At 46.8% G+C, this 23,843-nt stretch overlaps 1 protein-coding gene and 1 pseudogene across 2 annotated transcripts; one reads left to right on the top strand and one right to left on the bottom strand.

The window, feature by feature from the left end:
• Window positions 1-797: 797 nt before the first annotated feature.
• Window positions 798-23,448, top strand: Rab5b (RAB5B, member RAS oncogene family). 2 transcript variants are annotated; one of them, XM_041668738.1, is made up of 6 exons: window positions 798-916; window positions 13,375-13,633; window positions 17,450-17,601; window positions 17,905-18,027; window positions 19,185-19,278; window positions 21,141-23,448. In XM_041668738.1, exons 2-6 carry the CDS (start codon window positions 13,471-13,473, stop codon window positions 21,254-21,256), a joined length of 648 nt encoding a protein of 215 aa, XP_041524672.1. In that variant the 5' UTR covers window positions 798-916; window positions 13,375-13,470; the 3' UTR covers window positions 21,257-23,448. The 2 variants fall into 2 exon arrangements, with proteins under 2 accessions (XP_041524672.1, XP_041524680.1); XM_041668746.1 differs by lacking the exon at window positions 798-916 and adding an exon at window positions 932-1,073.
• Window positions 9,444-9,737, bottom strand: LOC121459230 (annotated as a pseudogene).
• Window positions 23,449-23,843: the final 395 nt, after the last annotated feature.

Raw genomic sequence — 23,843 nt, 5'->3', positions numbered from 1 at the left:
CTTTACTTTCTCAATTGACTTAGAAGGCGGGACACTGGGATAAGCCCCGCCCAAGTCCAGGCCAAGGGAGGGAGAGGTTAATACCGGTCTCTTGTTTGTTTTGATATTTAGACACAGTCTCACTACGTAGTTTTGAACTCACTGTGTAGACCAGGCTAGCCTGGAACTCATGAAAACTGCTAGGGTTAAAGGTATGGGCCACTAAGGCCAGTTTTTTGGCTTTTTTCGGGTTTTTTTCCCTCTTTCTCTTAAACCGAGACCTTGTCTCAAGGAGCCCAGGCTAGCCTTGGACTCCCTAGGTGAAGTAGGATGAGCTAGAACTCCTCATCCTGCCTCCACCTCCCAAAACTGGGATTCGACTGCGTGCGAAACCACACCCGGCCGAAAGCCTTCCTAGGGCTTCTTTCGCGCTCGCTTCGCCTGTCACTCAAATTCGGAAGTTCCCTGGCACTGGTTAAGATTTCCTTCTGACCCGCCTCCTTCACTCACCTGATTAGATGTTTACGAGTCAAAAGGCGGGGGAGGGGGGGGTGTCACGGGTGTCGAGGTCTTATTGGCTGGCACAGATGTCTGTCAATGCTGCACCGCCCTCTTTCTCAGGATCCCTCTCTTTAATGGTTCCTCATCCCGTCCATCTTCAGGGCTTCTCGCCTAGGTATTGGCCTGCGGCCCCGCCAGTCAAGTCTCTCACTGTACTGGTTGGTGACAGCCCCCAAAGCCCGCCTTTCTCCAGAAGATTGGCGGATGGGCGCGCATATAGCCCACCTTCCCCAGGAGGCGGGCGGTGTTGTGATTGGCTGGAGCCCTCGCCCTGCGAGGAAGAGGCGGAGGAGAAGGGGGCAGGAGGTTTGGTTGAGCAGCCGCTGTTTGTCTGTTCCGCACAGGCTCGGGCCCGACGGGGGAGACGGAGCCCCAGGTACCGAGCTGATGGAGCCCACAAGGGCAGAGGAGGTCCAGAGAGGAGCGCAGCCTGGCCGGCGGCAGAGGCGACTCGGGCCTGGGCCAGGGCTAGCCAGGCCCCTGGACAGGGCAGCAGGGGCCGCCCCGGCAGGCCTAGGGGGGGCGCTGAGGAGGTGATCGGCGGGGCTGGAGCCGAGCCTCCGCTCGGGGAGGCGGCTGGCTTCTGGCTGCGGCCACTCGTGGGGACGGGCGTGGGGACCGGAGCCGGGGAGGACCAGGGCCGGCCTTGGTGCTCTGAGCTCCGCGGTGTGGAGGAAGGAACTGGGTCGGGGACCCGGCAGCCAGGGAGGGGAAGCCCATTTGGCAGGAGGTATGGAGGGGTCAGTGCTACGCCCAGCCCCGAGGGGAGCTGAGGCTGGGTCCCCAGAGGCGGCCGGTGTCGGGGCTTCTTAACTGAGCGAGAGGCGATCTTTTCAGGAAAAGTGGCATTTGAAAAGGGAACTGAGCGGCTCCGGTGTTGCCGAGAGGGATCCGGTCGCAGTGAAGGAAGATTGTCAGTAAATGAAGAATACATTACTGAGCTAGAACGGCTAAGTAAGGAAGTAGAAGCAGGGCCTGGTATCAGTTATGGGAACTTCTGGAATGATGGTGAGGAGAGACCCTGAATCTTGGAGTTCCTTATTCCTTACTCTTTTGTTCTTTTAGCGTTTGGATGTGATGATTTGAAGTTTGGGGATACTTCAGGAGTAGGGATGAAGACAGGTAATATCCTGTTCTCCTTGGCTCCTAGTAGCTCCAGGTTCACCTCCCCCCAACTTTGGTTTGCCCTGGCCTCATAGCTGGTCTTTACTGCATCTGCTGTCTTTTTGGTTTGTTAGGTTGGTTTTTCCTTTCGCATGTACTGTGAAAGAACTAAGAATCTGGGGGTGCTTTGCCCAGTCTTTCCCACTTCAGAATGTGGTCTGTGATGACTACTCTCAACTTTGACCTAGAATCGGGGACTCTGTCATCTGCGTGGAAAGGGGTTTAGGGATCTCCAGGCACTAGAAAAATGGACCATGTTTGTTGAAACTTCTTTGAAGTTTCTGTGAAATGCTTGGGCATTTTCTAGACAGTTAATGGAGGTCTCCAGGCCTGGAACTGTGAGGTGATATCCCTAAGGGGATTTGGGGGAAGAGTTGAGAAGCTCCCTCCCAGAAAGTTGGCATCGGAGCTTTTCCTTTGTCCACCTCTTCAGGGGGAACTGTTGTGTGATTAACTAGTGAGGTCAAACCCTGAGGTAGTTAGGAAAGGATTATAGAGAATGAAGATGACTTTAAAATTTAGTGTGTGTGTGTGTGTGTGTGTGTGTGTGTGTGTGTGTAGAGAGAGGGAAGGAAGGAGGGGTCTACCAACCTGTCAGTTTTCCATATCTCATCGGACCCTGTTGGATTGGGGTGTGTGTGTGTGTAGAGAGAGAGAGAGAGAGAGAGAGAAGGAGAGAAGGAGGGAGAGGTCTACCAACCTGTCAGTTTTCCATATCTCATCGGACCCTGTTGGATTGGGGTGTGTGTGTGTGTGGAGAGAAGGAGAGAAGGAGGGAGAGGTCTACCAACCTGTCAGTTTTCTATATATCATCGGACCCTGTTGGTTTCTCCTTAGGGTCCTACCTCCTCTTTCCTTCCTATACTAATGCTATTTATCACTGCACATCTTTTTATTTTTATGTGTGTGTGCGCGCGCATATATGCACATACATATATATGCATATACACACATATATACACCTGCATATATGTGTGTGTGTGTGTGTGTGTGTGTGTATGTGTATGAACACCACATGTGTGCAGGAGCCCTCAAAGGTCAGAAAAGGTATTGGATCCTGGAACTGAGTTATGGACAACTGTGAGCTGCCATGTGAGTGCTGGGAACTGAGGTCGCAGGTTCTCTGCAAGAGCAGCCAGTGCCCTTAACCACTGAGCCATCTCTCTAGCTTGTATCACTACATTTCTTAATTACCAAAGTAATATATATTTCAAAATGTTTAAGCTCTACAGAAATATGCGAAATCTGAATCTTTGCACACGTAGCTTATTTCATTGAGGGCAGTTAGAGATATTAAATAAGACTGATCTTCCTATTGAGCGATGTACCACCAAAGACAGGGTTCTTCATGTTCTCCCTAAATTCTCTTCTCTCATTCTTTCCACAGTATTCTCCTTTTGGATGATAACTCTGTTATTTATTGTGTTTCTTCTGCAGCTCATCTTGTCTTCTATCAAATTCAGAACAACGTAAAGTTGTCCTCTGGGTTATCATTTGCCTTCTTCAGTGCATGCACAGTTGTTCACTGGCTGGCCTGAAAACTGCCCAGATACATGAGCAACACTTTTTTATGGGCAGGAAAGCAACATTCGTGGAAAGAGTTTTGTTGGGGACGGTTATTAGCATCTCTGCTTGTGTGAGAACCGAACCCCTCACATGGTCACAGCACTGGGCTGTCTCTCCCTTGTCTCAGAGGGATGGTGATGGTTTAAGTCAAGGGTCCAAACAGTATGTTTGGAGAAGAGGGCTTTTTCTTGTTGCTCTTGAAATCATGTCCTGTATCTTCTCTTACTTTGCTTTAGCACAGAGATTACTCCTTTGTGGTTTCCTTGTCAGTGTGTGTTGATAGAAATTTGCTTGCTTCCAAATCCTAAGGCATTTCGGGTGGGAAGGGGTCAGTGGTGTAGATGCCTCGTATGCGTGAAGCCAAATGTAACTGCAGTGTGGAGCAGTGGACAGTAAGGAAGTGCCGTGGCTGTCTGGGAGGGAGGGTGCTCTGAAGCCACACATGATATCCTACCTCCCAAGAATATCTCAGGAGAGATTCAGCCATTCACTGAACAGTAACTGAAGTGAGAAAGGAGTCTCCCAGACAGGAAAGGTTGATTTCTGGGCTAGAATGTAGTTTTTGTTTAAGGGTTGTGGGTACATGGCTGTATGGTGGTATGACTTTTGTTCCTAAATTTGTTTCTCAGAGCCACGGATAAACACAGGTATACTGACTCAAAACTTAAAAAAAAAAAAAAAAAGGAGAGAGCTTTGTTTTTGGGCACTTAGGAGTTGCTTCAGTGTTATAAAGACACACTGGGTGCGATTAGGCCTGTGAGACAGGAAAAGCAGTTAGCCCATGAGAATTACAACAGTACACCTTGCAGGTGGGGTTCCTCTATCCTAAGAAGAGCACTGTTTCTGAAGCCTGCCCGTAGTCCCTAAGCTGAGCTGCGGTCTCTTCGGGTGGCACTGAGGGTTGGGAAGGATCACTTTGCCCTTGATTTCAGGAGTACTTATGAACAACTACTACTGCTCTGAAGATTTATGGTGACATAAATTTTTTTAAATCCGACTTTTTGAGAAGTTAGTGGCTTAGCAGAGCAAATGGATTGTAAGTCGATGTGATGGAAATGCAGTATTGCTGGCTGCAAGATAGCTCCGCAAGAAAGGGCATTTGTCCCAGGACCCACGCTATGGAAGGGGAACACGCAACTCCCAGAAGTCGTCCTCTGACCTCCACAAATGTCCTGTGACATTCAAGCACACACACACACACACACACACACACACATGTGCACACATATACAACAAATGTTTAAAAGATTTTTAATGAAATACAATTGTATCTTCCTTTTAAAAATATGTGTAAATATATTATTAGATACATATTTATAATGTGTACATGCTATATTACCATATGCACACATGTGTGTATGTGTTTGAACAGTAAAGAGTTAGTATAGTAAAATACAGCATGTTAACCATGCTGTACCACTGAGCTATATTTCCAGCTCTTGGCTTTACTTATTTAAAATTTTTTAAACTTTTTGCTTTGAGATAAGTTGCCCACACTGGTTTTGAATTTACTGCCTAGGGAAGCCTAACTTTTAGAAATTCACCTATTTTTATTTTATGTGTATGGGTCTTTTACCTACGTGTACGTATGTTTACTACAAGCCTACCTGGTGCCTCTGAAGGACAAAACAGCTTATATCTCTTATAATTGTTATAGTTGTAATAACCAAGTTCTGCAAAAGGCAGTGGTGCTACTAATGCTTAGCCATCTCTTCAGCCCCTCAGTCTTGGTCTAAATTAGCCTTTCTTCTTTCTTTTTTGGTTTTTTAAGACAGGGTTTTTCTGTGTAACAGAGAAACAGCCCTAGCTCCCCTGGAACTCACTTTGTGGACCAGGCTGGCCTCAAACTCACAGAGATCTACCGCCTCTGCCTTCTGAGTGCTGGGATTAAAGGTGTGCGCCACCACTGCCCAGCTCTTAGCTTTTCCTTTGGACTCTAGAGCAATGAAGAATTTTGCTGTAGTCAGAAGATAATTTTACACAGGGCTGGAGAGATGGCTCAGAGGTTAAGAGCATTGCCTGCTCTTCCAAAGGTCCTGAGTTTAGTTCCCAGAAACCACATGGTGGCACACAACCATCTGTAGAGGGGTCTGGTGCCCTCTTCTGGCCTGCAGGCATACACACAGACAGAATATTGTATACATAATAAATAAATAAATATTTTTAAAAAAAAGATAATTACACAGTGTCACCGGTGACATTTATACTCAACCCTGTAAGTTAGGTGTTTGCTAGGCAGACAAATTAAGGAATGGCATTCCAATCTTTCCCAGGTCAATAATAGGGAGTTAGTACTACCATGCTGATAAGCGATAAGCATGCTTTTTGCCTTTTGAACAAGTACAAGGGGGAGGCTGGAGGAGGTAGAACTCTTGAGCAGTGACTCACTGGATAATGTTGACCCAGCAGAATTAAAGAGCTCAGCTAAGTAGTGCAAATCTCAGCTCAAGATTTTGGTGATTTGGGTCTGAACCAAGTTGGAAGAGAAATGAGGGTATCTGTTGGCTTCTGTTCCATCATCCTTTAGAAAAGCTCACACTGACCCCAGAGATCGCCAGCTCCTACAGATTGCCACAGTTTCCCCTCTGCCAACTATCCAGGAAGGGCTTGGTCAAAATCCGGTAACACAGGAGTAGTTCTCGTCCTATAGGAACAGTGTGAGACCAGATCCTAGGGAAAGCCTGTTTTCCTAACTTGTTTTGAGTTTCATCGAGGCAGAAGCTTTATCCAGTGTACACTAATATTTGTATTTTGGTACCCTCTCCAAAGTTAAGCATTTCCTGATTCCTTGAGAAGTACAGTGGAGGCATTGGGGAGATAGCTCAGTGGGAAGCATGCTTTTGAAGACTTGATTTTGGTCCCTAACACCCATGTAAAAACAAAAACAAAACTGGTATACAGTTGTAATCCCAGCACTAGAGAGGTATAGAGATAGGCAGGTTCCTGAGGCTCACTGGCTATCCATCCAGCCTAGCCTAATTGGTAAGCCAGTGAGAAACCCTGTTTCAAAAAGCCAATTGACAGTGCTGGAGAGACATCTCAGATTGTCCTCTGTCACCATATGCATGCATGTGTACAGGTACAGTAGAGGCTGGCGTGGAGGTGACTTTAATCCCAGCACTTGGAAGGCAGAGACAAGCAAGTCTAAGTTTGAAGCCAGCTGGTTCTACAAAGTGATTTCCAGGTCAGCCAAAGCCAAAGAGAAACCCTGTCTTCAACAACAACAACAGAAAGTTCAGTAGAGCTGGGTAGGTGATTTGCATCTATAATCCCAGGATCTGGGCAGCTGGGACAGGATGATAACAAGAATAAGACTGTCTTGTCTCCACAAATGTTTAAAACAAAATACAGTGGAGGAGGCTGAGTGTGGCGGCACATCTCTGTATCCCGGCACATAGAAGGTAGAGATCCATGCGTGTTTTGCTGGTGTTCTTCCAGACAGGGTTTCTCTATAGCCCTGGCTGTCCTACTCTGTAGACCATACTCAGACTCAGAGATGAGTTCTGCCTGCCTCTGCCTCCTGAGTGCTGGAGTTAAAGGCAGGTGCCACCGCTGCTGGGCTATGAACTGAAGACCAGCCTAGGATACACAGCCACAGGCAAACGTTATCTCAGAAAAAAAAGAAAAAGTAAGAAAGAAAAAAAAGGAAGGAAAAAATGCAGTGGTATAAAGGAAACAAGAATACTGTATAGCTGCTATACTTATTTAGAGTTTAGAGATGGTCTCTCTCTGTTTTTTTTTTTACATATTTATTTATTATATATACAATATTCTGTCTGTGTGTCTGCCGGCAGGCCAGAAGAGGGCATCAGATCTCATTACAGATGGTTGTGAGCCACCGTGTGATTGCTGGGAATTGAACTCAGGACCTTTGGAAGAGCAGACAATGCTCTTAACTGCTGAGCCATCTCTCCAGCCCTAGTTTTGTTTTTCAAGACAAGTTTTCTGTATTTGGAGACTATCCTAGAACTAACTCTTGTAGACTGACCAGGTTGGCCTCAAACTCACAGAGATCTGCCTGCTGTCATTGAAGGCATCTGCCACCACTGCCTGTCTTGAGATGGTTTCTCTTTATAACAGTTCTGGCTGCACTGGAACTCAGTTTGTAGATCCGGCTGGCCACAGACTCACAGAGTTCTGTCTGCTTCTGCTTCCTGAATGCTATGATTAAAGACGTGAACCACTGCTCCTCAGCCTGGCTGACTATACATTTTTTTTTTTTAAATTTTTGAGACAGGGTTTCTCCATAGATTTTTGGTTCCTGTCCTGGAACTAGCTCTTGTGGACCAGGCTGGCCTCGAACTCAGAGATCCGCCTGCCTCTGCCTCCCCAGTGCTGTGATTAAAGGCGTGCGCCACCACCGCCCGGCCTGGCTGACTATACTTAATACCTGATAAATTGACTAATTTTATGAGCCTCAATCTCCTAACTTGCCAAGTGGAGATGGACTGTCTGATGTATGGATTGGCTCTGACCTGCGTGACTGACTGACAGGGCTGATATTTTGGACTGAGCAGAGTATGGCGGCCATGTACCAGGAACTCTTGTTTCCTGGTGGTCTTGTCCCTGAGTGCTGGGATTAACTGCTTCACCCAGGAGGCCCTGCTCAACTGCACTGAAAGTGAAAGGGAGGAATGGCCTCAGGCTTGAAGGTGATAGAGATAACACCTGCTGCTGTGCTTTGATTTATTTTTTGCCTTGAGACCTTGAGACCTTGTTTGGAGGTCCAAGCAGGCAGCGCCTGACACCTTGACTGAACAGTCCTTTCCAGGACTTGTTCTTTATATATATATATATATATATATATATATATATATATATATATATATATATATATTTATTATGTATACAATATTCTGTCTGTGTGTATGACTGCACACCAGAAGAGGGCACCAGACCTCATTACAGATGGTTGTGAGCCACCATGAGGTTGCTGGGAATTTAACTCAGGACCTTTGGAAGAGCAGGCAATGCCCCCAGGACTTGTTCTTTAAGAGGGACTCCTCACTTTTAACTGTGTAGGAGGAGGATGGAGATTGGTGGATGATGGATGACTTGTTACAGCCAAAGCACTCACTTTTTTTCTTTGCCTTTAATTGGATCATTTTCCCATTGTCAACTCTAGAAAAAACAAAAAACTGGGAATGGTGGTGCAGCGTGAGGCAGGGCAATTTGGGCTACATAATAAGATCCCCACTCAAAATAAATAGGGAAGACAGCTCAGCAGTTCCTAGCAGAGGACCCAGGTTCAGTTCCAAGCTCACAGCTCTATAATTCCAGTTCTGAGGCACTAGGAATACATACGGTATACATACATGCAGGCAAAACACTGAAACACACAAAAAAAAGCCAGGTGTGGAGGTGCATGTGGTGCACACCTTTAACTCCATGCTGGAGTGCAGGGGAGGGGCTCACACCTGTGGTGCACACCTTTAACTCCATGCTGGAGTGCAGGGGAGGGGCTCACACATGTGGGATGGGACACAAAGATACTGGGATCTGAGTTTGAGGCTAGCATGGTGTACAAAGCAAGTTTCAGCCCATCTGAGGCTATAATGAGACCTTTTTAAAAAAACAAAACTTAGCAGAATAAGCAATCAGTTGAATTGATGATGGGGCCTGGTGCCCCATCTAGAGTCCTTGCACTTGAGAAAATAGAGGATTATGAATTCCAGCCTGGGCTACATTAGGCCCTTACTTAAAAAAACAAACAACTAAAGAAAGAAAAGGAAATCAATTGAATTTTTAAAATTTTTTTTAGTTTATATATATATAACTAAAACTAAACAACTAAAGAAAGAAAAGAAAATTGAATTTTTTAAAATATATTTTTTAGTATATATATATATATATATATATATATATAGTGTGTGTGTGTGTGTGTGTGTGTGTGTGTGTGTGTGTGTGTGTTTAGTTCAATGCAGGTTCCCATGGAGGATAGGGGCATTGGATCACCTGAAATTGGACAATTGGACTTACAGGTAGTTATGAACCACTCAACATGGGTGCTAAGAACTGAACTTGAATCCTCTTGAAGATCAGCTGAGCCACTTCTCGGGCCCCAAATGTTTGGTTGTTTTAGGTTTCGGTTTTTTTGGGTTTTTTTGGTTTTTTTGTTTTGTTTTGTTTTGTTTTGGAAACCAGAACATTTATTTTATGACAGATTGAAATCCTCAAGATGAACTGGATGCTGCAACAGCTGCCCTCTTGGGTTTAGGAGTTGTCCCTTCACGGAATCCATGCCTGAATCTTCAGTAGACAATTTTTAGGTGCCTCATCCGCCCAGTCCCGGTAGTGTTTCGTCTCTTAGCCTTGGCACTCCAGTTATACTTTCTCTTGCGCTTGGCAGGGTAGCCGCATTTGCCACAGGTAGACTTCTGAAGGTGGTAGGCCTTAGAGCTACAGCGGCCGCACAATGTGTGCGTCTTGTTGCGACGCTTTCCGAAGGATGACGTTCCTTTCGGCATCTTGCTTCTGCCGCCGAGGCCAAAGAGCTAGGTTTCGGTTTTTATTGTTGTTATTTGTTGTTTTGTTTCTGACTTTTTGAGACAGGGTTTCTCTGTGTAGCTTTGGAACCTGTCCTGGCACTTGCCTTGTAGACCAGGCTGGTTTCAAACTCACAGAGATCCACCTGCTTCTGCCTTCTAAGGGCTGGGATTAAAGGCATGTACCACTCTGCCCAGCTGTTTTTATTTTTTTGTTTTTTTGTTGTTTTTTTTTTTTGGTTTTTCGAGACAGGGTTTCTCTGTGGCTTTGGAACCTGTCCTGGAACTAGCTCTTGTAGACCAGGCTGGTTTCGAACTCACAGAGATCCGCCTGCCTCTGCCTCCCAAGTGCTGGGATTAAAGGCGTGCGCCACCACCGCCCGGCCCGGCTGTTTGTTTTTTTAATTTAAAAAATTTAACCTTTATTTTTGGCTATATTTCTTGGGTATTCTGTCTGCATGTCTTTGTGTCCCGTGTGTACAGTGCCCTCAGAGGCAGGAGGGTGTTGATTTCCCTAGGATTGGAGTTACAGAGCCACAGTGTAGATGCTGGGGATTAAACCTGGGTCCTCTGGAAGAGCAACCAGTGTTAGCTGCTTAGCCATCTCCCCATTACACAGGGTCTCATTGTGTAGTCTAGGCGAGCTTCAGTCTCATTCTCTTGCCTCAGACTCCCAAATCCTAGGATTGTAGGCATGTGTGACCATGCTGAACTTGAATCCTACATATCCATTTCAGTTCTACACCTCTGATCTTTGAGTCTAGTTATTGCATTTAAGAATGGTGTTTTTTATAATCACGATGAGATTAATGATGGTTTATAGTTTGGGTTGCCCGTCAGTTACAGTGAAGAGCAAAAATGAACAGATGGCTGAGGTCACCTATTGAAGTGAGGGGTGGTCTTTTCTAACTCCATAGTTATTAATTTCCAACAACCCAAGGTTGCTTAGGAGCAAGAAAGTTTGCTGACCTGTTTCTAAGTGAGCTATTGCTTGACTTCAGTCTCTGGGATAATAAGGCTCTGCAACCCAAGCGTTCTTATGACTCTTCTCCCCGCTCTCCCCCATGCTCCAGCTGTTTCCCAGGGCCAGAGTGATGCATCTGTCTGTGGCTATAAGAATTCACCTGTTTTAGTGCTTGTGTTTTCATATTTAAAAAGGTAACATTGAGGCTTAATGTTCTTCCCCTTGGATCATATACTTTTAAATAGATAAGTATGAGGGAATAACTGGGAACTTTTCCCTGGTGTGTGTGTGTGTGTTGGGGGATATGTCACCTAGACATTGCTGTGGGGATATATCTGTTGATGTACAGCCCCCAGTTTGAGAAAGACTGCACAGTTGTTTAAGAAGCAGACTAATTCTGATTTACAGTGATCATTTTCAGATTTCTTGGGACAGTTACTTGTGTGTGCTGTGTGTGTTTTAAGTGTGTACATGTGTATAGGTGTGCACACACACACATGTGAAAGCCAGACTAATTTGGAACTTGCTGTGTAGACCAGGCTGGCCCCAGACTCAGAGCCACCCGCCTCTGCTCCCAAATGTGCAGCACTGCATCCACCAGAGTGTGAGGAGGGTGACGAGGCTTAGCAGGTAAAGACACTGTTCAGAGCCAGGCAGCCTGAGTTCAGTCCCTGAACCTATGTGGTAGAAGGAGAGAGATAATCATGTAAATTGTCTCCTGACCGCCACACAGCACACACACAAAATAAGTGATTTGAAAGCTTTCTTTGGCATTTCGAGACAGGGCTTCTGTGTGTAACAGCTCTGGTTGTACTGGAACTCTTATTTGTAGATCAGGCTGGCCTCAAACTCACAGATCCTCCTGCCTCTGTCTCCTGGGCACTGGGATTAAAGGTGTGTGTCACCATGCCTGTCGATTTAAAAAACGTTAATAATACTGTGTATCAGGATTAGTAATTGTCATTTCCGTAGATTACTCTCTCAACCCTCTGTATAATTTCATTTTTACCTTTTCCCCTTGATTTTTATGTGTTGTAATAGGAGCGGCGGGCTACGTTCCTGGCACCCAGCCACCTGAAATCCCATAGATGGAGGCCAGCCTAGGCTACATAATAAGCACCACACTAACTATATAGTGAGATCCTATCTAAAACAACTAAAGTGGGGATATACCCCAATAGTGAAATACTTGTCCAGCTTGTGAAAATCCCCAGAACCAGATGGGGGTGGTGCATGCCTTTAATCCCAGCACTTGGGGAGGCAGAGGCAAGCATACCTCTGTGAGTTCAAGACTAGCCTGGTCTACAGAGTGAGTTCCAGGACAGCTTCGGGCTGTTGCACAGAGAAACCCTGTCTTGGGACGGGGGGACCCATGGCATATTGGGTGTCTGGTGTACCTGTGGTCGAACAGGCGAAAACCCGTGGCATACTGCGTGTCTGGTGTGCCTGTGGTCGAACAGGCGAAAACCCGTGGCATACTGCGTGTCTTGTGTGCCTGTGGTCGAACAGGCGAAAGCCCGTGGCATACTGCGTGTCTGGTGTGCCTGTGGTCGAACAGGCGAAAACCCGTGGCATACTGCGTGTCTGGTGTGCCTGTGGTCGAACAGGCGAAAACCCGTGGCATACTGCGTGTCTGTGCCTGTGGTCGGACAGGCGAAAACCCGTGGCATACTGCGTGTCTGGTGTGCCTGTGGTCGGACAGGCGAAAACCCGTGGCATACTGCGTGTCTGGTGTGCCTGTGGTTGGACAAGCCAACTAAAGTTTGATGGATTTACTGTGACTCAGAAAAATATCTGAAGACATGGTTAGGGAATTAAAAACTCTTCCGTGGCCATTCCGGCTCCCTTGCCAGTTACACTCTGGTAGAGCAGTCTTGATTGCAGATGCAGTTCTTTATATGATGATGATAGTGGAGTGTGGGGCTGGCCTGGCCTCAGTAATGCTGATTCTCCTGCCTCAGCGCCCTGAATGCCTGGATTCCAGGTCTCCGTCTCCCACACCTACTACTGAATGTCAGCTGTGGAGGACCTTATCAACCTTATGCAACCAGAGCTAAGCTGTAGGAACAGGGAAATGAAGTGACTTCACATACCTGTGATTACAACACTCAGAGGCAGGGGCAGGGAGGTCACAGTAATGTCAGGGCCAGCCTGGTCTACATAGTGAGTTCCAGGCCAGCCAAGGCTATGCAGTGGATCCTATATCAGAAAACCAAAGTAAGCTGGACATGGGGAGCATGTGGGCCTGCAATTCTCGCACTTAAGGGAGGTAAAGGCAGAAGGATTAGAAAGTCGCCCTGAGCTGTCTAGATACTGTCAGAGAAACCCTGTTGAGTGTGGTGGCTCCTGCCTCTATCCCCGGTTCAAACCCACCTGGGCTATAGGCCAAAGTTTTTAGACCATTTCATAAAACAAAACAAAAAAGCTGGGCAGTGCTGGTGCACACCTTTAATCCCAGCACTCAGGAGGCAGAGGCAGGTGGATCTATCTCTGTGAGTTCGAGGCCAACATGGTCTACAAGAGTGAATTCTAGGACAGCTAGGGCTACACAGAGAAACCCTGTCTCAACAAAAACAAACAAACAATGCTAAGGGGAACAGAAGTGACTGCAGTTTAAATGATCCTGTGTCATTTTATTTACTTTTTTCCTTACAGGACTGTTGAAGCCTGAAGTCCCTCCCCTTCCCCTCCCCCTTTGCCGCTCTGTGGCATCCCCTTCCCTCTACCCTTTCCTGCTTGGACAACTTGGATATGACTAGCAGAAGTACAGCCAGGCCCAATGGGCAGCCCCAGGCCAGCAAAATATGCCAGTTCAAACTGGTCCTGCTGGGAGAGTCTGCAGTGGGGAAATCTAGCCTGGTGTTACGCTTTGTCAAAGGGCAGTTCCATGAGTACCAGGAAAGTACCATTGGAGGTGAGTGCCTAATGAAGGTTCAGTACTTAGTGGGGCTTGAAAGGACCGTTAGGTCTTGATTGTGGAATTGGCTCTTGGTACCATTTGGGAATCTCAGAAATGAAAACCTTGTAGAAAGATTAGGTATTCAAGATGATCCTTAGCAGTCTAGAGTTTGAGGCCAGCCTGGCTTACATGAGGCCCTGTGACAACTTAAAAAAAAAAAAAAAATTAGGCCAAGCATGGTGGCAGATGCCTTTAATCCCAGCACTCAGGAGGCAGAAGTAAGCAGATCTCTGTGTGTTTCAGGCCAGTTTGGACTACATAGTGAGTTCCACGATAGTCGGAGCTATGTAAAGAGACCCTGTCTCAAAATAAATAAATAAATTGCAAATAAAAGCTGGGCCTGGCCGGGCGATGGTAGCGCACGCCTTTAGTCCCAGCACTCGGGAGGCAGAGGCAGGCGGATATCCGTGAGTTCGAGACCAGCCTGGTCTACAGAGCTAGTTCCAGGACAGGCTCCAAAGACACAGAGAAACCCTGTCTTGAAAAAAACCAAAAAATTAAAAAAAAATTAAAAACTGGGCCTGTAGCTAATGCCTCTAATCATAGTTCTCAAGAGACCCAAGGGGGGCTGGAGAGATGGCTCGGTGGTTAAGAGCATTGCCTGCTCTTCCAAAGGTCCTGAGTTCAATTCCCAGCAACCACATGGTGGCTCACAACCATCTGTAATGGGGTCTGGTGCCCTCTTCTGGCCTGCAGGCATACACAGAGACAGAATATTGTATACATAATAAATAAATAAATAAATAAATATTAAAAAAAAAGAGAGAGAGAGAGACCCAAGCCAGGAAGGTTGCTGCCAGATGACAAAGGCCAGTGACATTCCTGCCGTCTTACCCTTTCTCCCGCTCTCTTTTATTTATTTAGTTGGTTGGTTTTTCTAGATTTCTAGACAAGGTTTCCCTGTGTAGTCCTGTCCTATAACTCTCTTTGTGGACCAGGCTGGCCTCGAACTCACAGAGATCCTCCTCCCTCTGCCTCCCAAATGCTGGGATTAAAGGTGTGCACCACCACTGCCCAGCTCAGTGAAGCTCCACTGAGTGACGTCACAAGATAGAGCAGGCTGACATGGGAACACTTTGGAAGCTAAGGTGGGGTACTGCTTCAAGTTCCAGATTAGCCTGAGACTACCTAACAAGACCCTATGTCAAAAAAAACACCAGGGGCCGGGCGGTGTTGGCGCACACCTTTAACGCCTTTAATCCCAGCACTCGGGAGGCAGAGGCAGGCGGATCTCTGTGAGTTCGAGGCCAGCCTGGTCTACAAGAGCTAGTTCCAGGACAGGAACCAAAAGCTACGGAGAAACCCTGTCTCGAAAAAAAAAAACAAAAAAAAAAAAAAAAACAAAAAAACACCAGGGACTTGAGAGGTGACTGAGAAGTTAAAAGTACACACTTTTCTTGGCCGGGGGGGGGGGGGGGGGGGGGGGGGGGGGGGGGTGCGCGTAATGGGCAGAGGCACACTGGGAACAGACCAGGTTCGGTTCTGAACAAGCCTTCCTCAGGTGGCTCACAACCACCTGTCACTCCAGGTCTCCTCAGAAACCAGCACTGCCCACACAATACATGTCATTTATAAAAACAGGTATTTTAGAAACATATACATAATTTGAAATAAAACCCTTATTTTGTTTGTTTTTTGATTTTCGAGGCAGAATTTCTCTATGTAACTTTGGAGCCTGTCCTGGAACTAGCTCTTGTAGCCCAGGCTGGTCTCCAACTCACAGAGATCCGCCTGCCTCTGCCTCCCAAGTGCTGGGATTAAAGACCACTGCCTGCTTAAAATAAAACCTTTAAGAGCAAAAGACTTAGGCCTGTAATCTTAGCTCCCTGGTAGGCTAAAGAGGGAGAATCCAAGTTCAACACTTGTAATAGAGTGAGTTCCAGATCAATCTGCATTACAAACAAGACCCTGACTGCAAAGAAGAAGGACTAAGATTGCAGCATGCACAGCCTCAGCACCATCCCATCAAAATTGATTTTTCTGTTTTGGAACAGTAATTCGTGATCAAATATGTAATCAGATGAATCTTTTGATAAACCCAACATGTTCTTAAACAACACCACTCTTACTTAGTAACCTTGCAAAAATCTGTATTAGAACCCCTTCTAAAAAATATTCTTGGGAAGCCAGAGATGTCTCAGTGATTAGGTGAGCTTGTGGTTCTTTCAGAGGACTTGAATCCCCAGTGTCCATATCAGGTGGGCAGCTCGCACCCACCTGTAATTCCAGCCCGGGGTCTCCCACGCTTCTGATTCATGTAGGTGTCTGCATTCAAATGCACACACCTGTCATAGACACACAAATAAGTGGTAAACTATTTTAGAAAAGAAAAATTTCCAGCCGGGCAGTGGTGGTGCATGCCTTTAATCCCAGCAGTTGGGAGGCAGAGGCAGGCAGATCTTTCTGAGTTTGAGGCCAGCCTGGTCTACAAGAGCAAGTTCTAGGAGAGGCTCCAAAGCTACAGAGAAACCCTGTCTCAAAAAAGAAAAATTGCCATTTTTACTGGGGGGAGGGGAGGAGAATATGGGCCAGTGAGATGGCTTAGAAGCTAAAGGTACTTACTGTGCTAAGCTGGGGACAGTTCAGTCCCTAGAACCCCCGTAAAGGTGAAGGAGAGGACTGTCCTAGCACCTGCCCTCAAGCTTTAAAGTGTTGTGGGCTTTGTTTGTTTGGGACAGGGACTCATGTAGCCTAGACTGGTGTAGCCCAAATGCTATTGTTTTCCTGGTCCTCCTCCCTCCACCTCCCTAGTGCTAGAACAGGTGTGTCATGCCCTGAAAATATTCTCACTCTTCTTAAGTTATTACTTTTATTACAGGGTTTCTTTATAGCCCTGACTGTCCTGGAACTCAGAGATCTGCCTGTCTCTGCCTCCTGAGTGCTGGACCACCCTCCGCCTAGCACTTCATTATTTCTCAGCCCCTTAAGGCTAGAACAACTGGGTGCCGGTGGTGCACACCTTAATCCCAGCACTCAGGAGGCAGAGGCAGGCGGATCTCTGTGAGTTTGAGACCAGCCTGGTCTGCAGAGTTCCAAGACTGCCAGAGCTACAGAAAAACCCTGTCTTAAAAAACAAATAAACAACAAAAGGGTAGAATATGGATGACTATGCAAGTGCCAAACGTATTCTCTATCCCTCACAGCTTGCCATATTCTCCATTTCTTAGCTAGAAAACTTTTTTTAGGATTTTTTTTTTTTTTTTTTTTTTGGTTTTTCGAGACAGGGTTTCTATTTTTTTTTTTTTTTTTTTATGTGTATGAGTGCTTCACCTGTATACCACGTGCATGCAGTGTCTGTGGAGACAGAAGAGAATCAGATCCCTTGGACTAGAGCCATGTGGTTGCTGGGATTGAACCTCAGGTCCTCTGGAAGAATAGCGGTGTTCTCTGCTGCTAAGCCCTTTTGTGTTTGTATTTAATCCCAACATTCAGGAAGCAGAAGCAGGCAAATCCCTTTGACTTCAAGGCCAGCCTTAATCAGTTCCAAGAGCTACACACTGAGACCCTTGCTTAAATGAATAAACAAACACAAGGTCTCACTTGGCCCAGACTGACCTCACACTTGTTAAATACCCCAGTATAACCTGAACTCCTGACACTCCTGCCTTTGCCAACAAATGTTGAGAGGCCATCTTAGTTCTGTTCCAATACACACACACACACACACACACACAGAGAACACTAGGCCTGTAATTGACGAACCTGGGTGGGAACTGTAGGATCTTCCCATCCATCCTCCCACTTACAGCTTCTTTATTTTCTTCTTCATAGCGGCCTTCCTTACCCAGTCTGTGTGTCTAGATGACACAACAGTCAAGTTTGAGATCTGGGACACGGCTGGGCAGGAGCGATACCACAGCCTAGCCCCTATGTACTACAGGGGTGCCCAGGCTGCAATTGTGGTTTATGATATTACTAATCAGGTAAGTGGACTGAGAAGATTGTTTATCGAGAAGACTTACTTATAAAAATTAAATTAGGTGGGGGAGAAGAAACAGGTTCTTGAAATAGCACAACAAAAGTACTGAGTATGTTTCCAAGTAGTCAACCAGAGGAAGTGAGCGAGAGCGGGAAGGAAGAGACTGTGAGCAGGAAGGGCACTGAGTGGCAGTGATGTGAGCGAGAGAGGGAAGGGCACCTGGGGAGAGTTGTGAGACTGGGTTTTGAAGGTGGCAATTGTGGATTAGCACTCATTCCAGCTCATTCTCTCTCTCATGTTTTCCTAGGAAACTTTTGCCCGGGCAAAGACATGGGTAAAGGAACTGCAGCGGCAAGCCAGCCCTAGCATTGTTATTGCCTTGGCAGGGAACAAAGCTGACCTTGCCAACAAGCGCATGGTGGAGTATGAAGTAAGATGGTCCACAGAGCCCCTCCCTAACACATACCATATTCTTGAAAAGTCACGTGAGGCACTCATTGTTCCGCTTCCTAGTTGTGCACCACATTAAATACAGCAACACTGTGGCCATAACGGCAGCCAGAAGATTTTAGAAGAGTTAGAAGATTGCAGATCAGAGGGGTAAGGAAATTTCACTTGTAGTGACCAGGGTAAAAACAGGAAGAAGGGAGCAGTTAAATTTGCGGTAAGGAGGTATTGACATGCCATAACCCACAGATTCCTATCAGTTCACCCTTCTCCATAACGAGAACTCCTTACACTGGGGCGGTGGTTCCAGTTGTACAGTGCTTGTGTGGCCCAGCTGAGGACTTGGGGATCCCAGAACCCACATGAAAAAGGCTTGGTAAGGTAGCACATGCCTGCAGTCTCAGTGCTGGGGATATGGATAGTGGAATATCGCAGGGGCTTGCTGGCAGCTACTCGAGCCAAAACAGTCAGTTTCTAGTTCAGTGAGAGATATCGTCTTAAACACTAATAAAGTGCTTGGCGGTGGTGGCTCACACCTTTAATCCCAGCTCTGGGGAGGCAGAGGCAGGCGGATATCTGAGTCTGAGGCCAGCCTGTTCTACAGAGTAAGTTCCAGGACAGCCAAGGCTGTTACACAGAGAAACCCTGTATCAAAAACCAAAAACAATATAATAAGGTGGGAACTGGTAAGAAGTCTATCGGGTAAAGTTGCAAGCCTGGAGGCCTCAATTCGATCCCTGGAACCCGCATGAAGGTGGAAGGAGAGAACCAACTCCATCGTTGACTCTGACCTCCACCAGTACAGCATAGGAATCAGGCCTGTATGTACAAACACATGCACACATGTACTACATGCATAGAAACAGTAAACTGAAAAAACAAGATGAAAAGCAATTGAGGAACATGTCCAAAGTTAACCTCTGACCTATACATGTGGACACATCTGAACGTTATCTACACACACAGGTTCCTGACATCTCTTTGTTGAACTTAGTGGGTTTATGTTGAGGGAAATCATTATGATATTATGGGCTGGGGCCAACTGATAGAAAAAGGCTTTAAGTGGAGAAATGAAAAGTATTCCCTCACTCTAGAATACTGCATGAGAATGAGAAAGCAATACTACTTTTGTCCTTTTAGGAGGCTCAGGCATATGCAGATGACAACAGCTTATTATTTATGGAGACTTCAGCTAAGACTGCTATGAACGTGAATGATCTCTTCCTGGCAATAGGTAAGGGCAGAGTGACCTGAAGTCTTCCGTCTCTCCTTGTCTATTATGTAAAGCTGCCCTTAATCAGACCAAGGCTAGGGGGTTGTATAGATCACTGTAGGTGCGGGGCTGGAGATTAGCACGGTGGTAGGGTCCGTCATAGGAGGTTGTATATATCACTGTAGGTGCCGGGCTGGAGATTAGCGTGGTGGTGTGTACCTGAGTTCAAGGCCATCTTGGCCTATGTAATTAATTCCAGGACAGCCAGAGAGACCATATCTCAGGAAATAAAAAGAAAAAAAATACTAGGCCAGCCAGAGCTAGCTATGTGTTTAAACTTTTATCAAAAGAAAAAAAGAAAATCCGGGCAGTGGTGGTACATGCCTATCCCAGCACTCAGGAGGCAGAGGCAGGCAGATCTCTATGAGTTTAAAGCCAGCCTGGTCTACAGAGCAAGTTCTAAGAAAGCCAGGGCAACACAGAAAAACCCTGACTCAAAAAAACAAAAGAAGGCCGGGCGGTGGTGGCGCACGCCTTTAATCCCAGCACTCGGGAGGCAGAGGCAGGCGGATCTCTGTGAGTTCGAGGCCAGCCTGGTCTACAAGAGCTAGTTCCAGGACAGGAACCAAAAGCTACGGAGAAACCCTGTCTCGAAAAATAAAAAAAAAAAAAGAAAAGAAAAGAAAAAGAAAAGAGGGGGAAAAGGTAAATCAACACCCTTCAAGCTGGCATGGTAATGCATGCACGCAGTCTCATTTGGGGCAGCGGGCTGGAGCAGAAAGATTGCAGCCTAAGCTGTTTGTGAAGACGGGTGAAGCACACCCATAATCATAATTCTTGGAAATGGAGACAAGGGATCAAGGGCATCCTTGGATGTTTAGCAATTTTGAGGCCAACCTGGCTACATGAGACCTTGCTTAAAAAACAGAAAGTGGGTCAGAGAGATGGCTCAGTGGTTAAGAATACATTCTCTGTTTTTTGTTTGTTTGCTTGTTTTTGTTTTTTTGAGACTGGGTTTCTCTCTGTAGCTTTGGAGCCTCTCCTGGAACTTGTTCTGTAGACCAGGCTGGCCTCAAACTCAGCATGTATCCTGCAGGCCAGGTCTCATTATAGATGGTTGTGAGCCATCATGTGGTTGCTGGGAATTGAACTCAGGACCTCTGGAAGAACAGCCAGTGCTCTTAACCTCTGAGCCATCTCTCCAGCCTTTGCTCTTGTATTCTTAATGATGTGGGTTTGCAAGCACCAAAACCAGGTGGCCAAAACCACCTGTAATTCAAACTTCAGGGGGTACAACAGCTCTGGCTTCTGAGGGCACCTGCTCATACACATAGTTTAAAACATAATAAAAAGAAACCAAAGCCAGCGGTGGTGGTGCATGCCTTTAATCCCAGCCCTTGGGTGGCAGAGGTAGGTGGATCTCTGAGTTCAAGGCCAGTCTGGTCTGTAAGAGCTAGTTCCAGGGCAGGCTCCAAAGCTACGGGAAACCCTGTCTTGGGGGGGGGGGGAAGGAAATCAAAAATTAAAAGTGGTGTGGTGGTGTACACCTGTAATCCTGCCATCTGGGAGGCTAAAACAGGATCAAAAGTTTGAAGCTAGTCTGGACTACAGAGTGAGAGAAGCCAAGGTCAGAGACAGCAGTGGGTTTGCACCCCAGCACCATCAAGCAAGAAAATCTCCAGCTGTAGAAACAGCTTCGTTTCCTCTAATAACTTCCATCCTCTGCAGCCTTAGCTCCCTGTTAGTAAGGTCTGCAAGTACTTGCGTTCTCTTCGGGTGATTATTTAATCTTACTTTGCCCCTACTCAGTAGTCTTTTTGTTTAGAGCAGGAAGTAGCTGAGAGTAAAATCTACCATGCTTTGTTCCATTCTCTTATTTTTAGCAAAGAAGTTGCCAAAGAGTGAACCCCAGAATCTAGGGGGTGCAGCAGGCCGGAGTCGAGGCGTGGATCTTCATGAGCAGTCCCAGCAGAACAAGAGCCAGTGTTGTAGCAACTGAGGGTGGCTAGCAGCAGACAAGTGTGGAGTTGGCGCGAGAGCTAAGACATAACCTCCATCCCCACCCCTCAGCACACAGCCCCACGGTAACAGCACAGAGCCCTGGCTCCCAAGGCTGCACCTGACAGCTCTGTCATGGCACTTTTTAATGCTTCAGCAACCAACACCAGGCAGCTGTTGCCACCACTATGCCCTACTCTGGGGTTTGGGGGTCAGATCTCCCCAGGACCTTCCTTCCAAAACAAACTTTCTTCACTTTGTATTCTAGGTGCAAGACAGTGGCCTCCTCATTGTTACTCCCCTACTGTGTTCTTCCCGTGTTTCAGGGAAGACTTTTGTCTCCTGCCTCTTCCCTGTCCCACCTCTCATCACTCCCTGTCCTTGATCCTGTTTCCTCCTCTTCCCAAGATGATGAAAGGTAAACCAGGGACTGAGAAGGGAGACAGTGTAATTTTAGTTACATTAAGGGCCCTGCAGGGACGGTAAGGCTCAGAGCAGGAAGGAGTAAGGAAATACTTGTTTGTTTTATTTATCTGGTAGGAGTTTGTCTGTGAGACACTGCAGCACCCATCAGTTGGACTGGTGGACGGTGTTCCTAGGTAGGAGTGAGATAGGGAGGGAAGCCTGCAGGCCCCGTCTGGGAGTTGAATTAGCTGATTGGATAAAGGTTGAGATGCAGTGTCATCTGTGGCTCTGGAACTCATCCCAAAGCTGTTTTCCCTCACCCACTCACCCCCACTCCAGTGTGGGGATTGGACCTCCGAGTGCTCCAAAGAATCTTCACTGGTTGCCTGCACCCTTAGCTCTGCTGTGAGTAATTGGGGGAGGTACCAGTTTCTGGTACCCATCCTCTGGTTATACATAGGCATTTCCCTACCCTGGCCTTGACATGGCCTTCGCCCCAGACGCCATGCCCCTGCAGTTTGCACTTTAATTGATGGTAGTTCAGTGAGCATACATGTTTTACGGGGGTTTTGATTGATTTACCTATCCTTCAACCTTTTTAATTAAATGGAATGTACAATGTATGAGGTTTGGGGGGCACTATAGAAAACAGTAACAGTAGCAGCTACTCGAGCCCAGTCTCCACTGCTAGCCTCCTCTGACCGATTCATGCCTCTGTCTGAGCAACTGCTGAGTGGCCTCAGACAGCATGGGCCATGGTAGTGGAGTGAAGGAGGGTCAGGCAAAGGGAGTGTCTTATCTTCCCAGGGTTCACATTCACCTTGCTACATCTCACCGTGTCTTTTCTACTTCCCTGTAAATACTTAGTCTTTATTCCCACTGTACAGGCCGGTCTGTCCCCTGCTGCCCCTTTTTTCTTAGTATCTTGAGTTAGTTCCTCCTTCACCCACCCCCAACTCTTACTTAATCCATGCACCACTAGAGGCTCCTGCCACAGAGGCCACTTGTCCTATGACAGGCGCAGCTAGAACCGAAGGTGCCTCACAGCTGCCCTGTGTCATCAGAGGGTGTGGTCCTTCCCAAGTCTCTGGCTTCTACATCCTTCCTTAGGTGTTTTAGAGTGTCTGTGGGAAGCCATCAAGGCAAGAGGGAATTCAGTTGTTTTGTGTGTTAGCCAGAATTTTTGGGAAATTTGCGGAAGAAAGGAAAGACCACAGTAACTTAGAGTTAGAGCCTTTCTGTCCCTTGGCTGACAGACTACCTTTTGTTCCAGAGAGCTGAGGAATCCATGAAGCCAAGATTCTCAAGGACCCTGCTCAGGGTCTTCCACTTAGGCTTCAATTCTCTTTCTTTTCCAAGGGCAGCCTTAGTTCTCACAGCCCTGAAACACACTTAAGTCTCCAACTTTTCCTAGAACCCGTGAATCCTCCAAAGCACCAGGTGCGTCTGGAGACTCTGGGGAGGCTAAATCTTCTCTGCAGTTTCGGCAGGGGAGGGGGGGGACAAGAGTGAAGGTGTTTCATTGCCTAGGGGCTGGGAGAACAATTCTCTGGGCTTTCCTCCTCCCTCCCTCCCTCCCTCCCTTAGGAACAGTGTTGGCCTTAGCTCCCGGGCCTGGCTGCTGCCTCCCCTCTATCTACTCCTACCAGCTCTTCTGCCTTCATTTGAGCTCTGTTGGGCTTGAGGGTTCTTGTTGTTCTCTACCCGTCCTCCTGTTATCTTTTTTCTTTTGATCAATTTTTGGGGGGGAGGAGTCATCCTTTTTTTTTTTTTTTGCCTTCATTTTTTTCCTAAGAAAGCATTTGCGTTTCTTTCCCTCTCCTAACATAACAATCGTGGTAACAGAATGCAACTGCTGATTTATCGATGTATTTAATGTAAGTAAAAAAGGAAGAAAAGAAAGTGCACTGGACTCTTGCTTTGTTTTTACCATTTGTCTCCTGAAACAAATCAGGAAGGAAGCCGGGCGGTGGCGGGCACGGGCACGTTTAATCCCAGCACTCAGGAGGCAGGCGGATCTCTTGAGTTCGAGGATAACCTGGTCTGCAGAGCAAGTTCCAGGACAGCCAGGGCTACACAGAGGTACCCTCTCTTGCAAACAAACAAACAAAAACTGGGAAGAAAGAACCCAGTGAGATACTATGGAACCTCTGACATACCTTCCTCCCCATCTTATTAATGGC

The sequence above is a fragment of the Microtus oregoni genome, unplaced genomic scaffold, assembly GCF_018167655.1.
Source record: "Microtus oregoni isolate MIOR12 unplaced genomic scaffold, Mior012 000001F_ref0000356, whole genome shotgun sequence".
Classification (NCBI taxonomy): Eukaryota; Metazoa; Chordata; class Mammalia; order Rodentia; family Cricetidae; genus Microtus; species Microtus oregoni.
This window is presented reverse-complemented; position numbering and strand designations above follow the sequence as displayed.

Coding starts and splice junctions, on each gene's coding strand:
- Rab5b (XM_041668738.1), top strand. CDS start 13,471: ATGACTAGCAGAAGTACAGCCAGGCCCAATGGGCAGCCCCAGGCCAGC. Junction 17,602..17,904: donor TTTATGATATTACTAATCAG/GTAAGTGGACTG, acceptor ATGTTTTCCTAG/GAAACTTTTGCCCGGGCAAA. Junction 18,028..19,184: donor AGCGCATGGTGGAGTATGAA/GTAAGATGGTCC, acceptor TTGTCCTTTTAG/GAGGCTCAGGCATATGCAGA.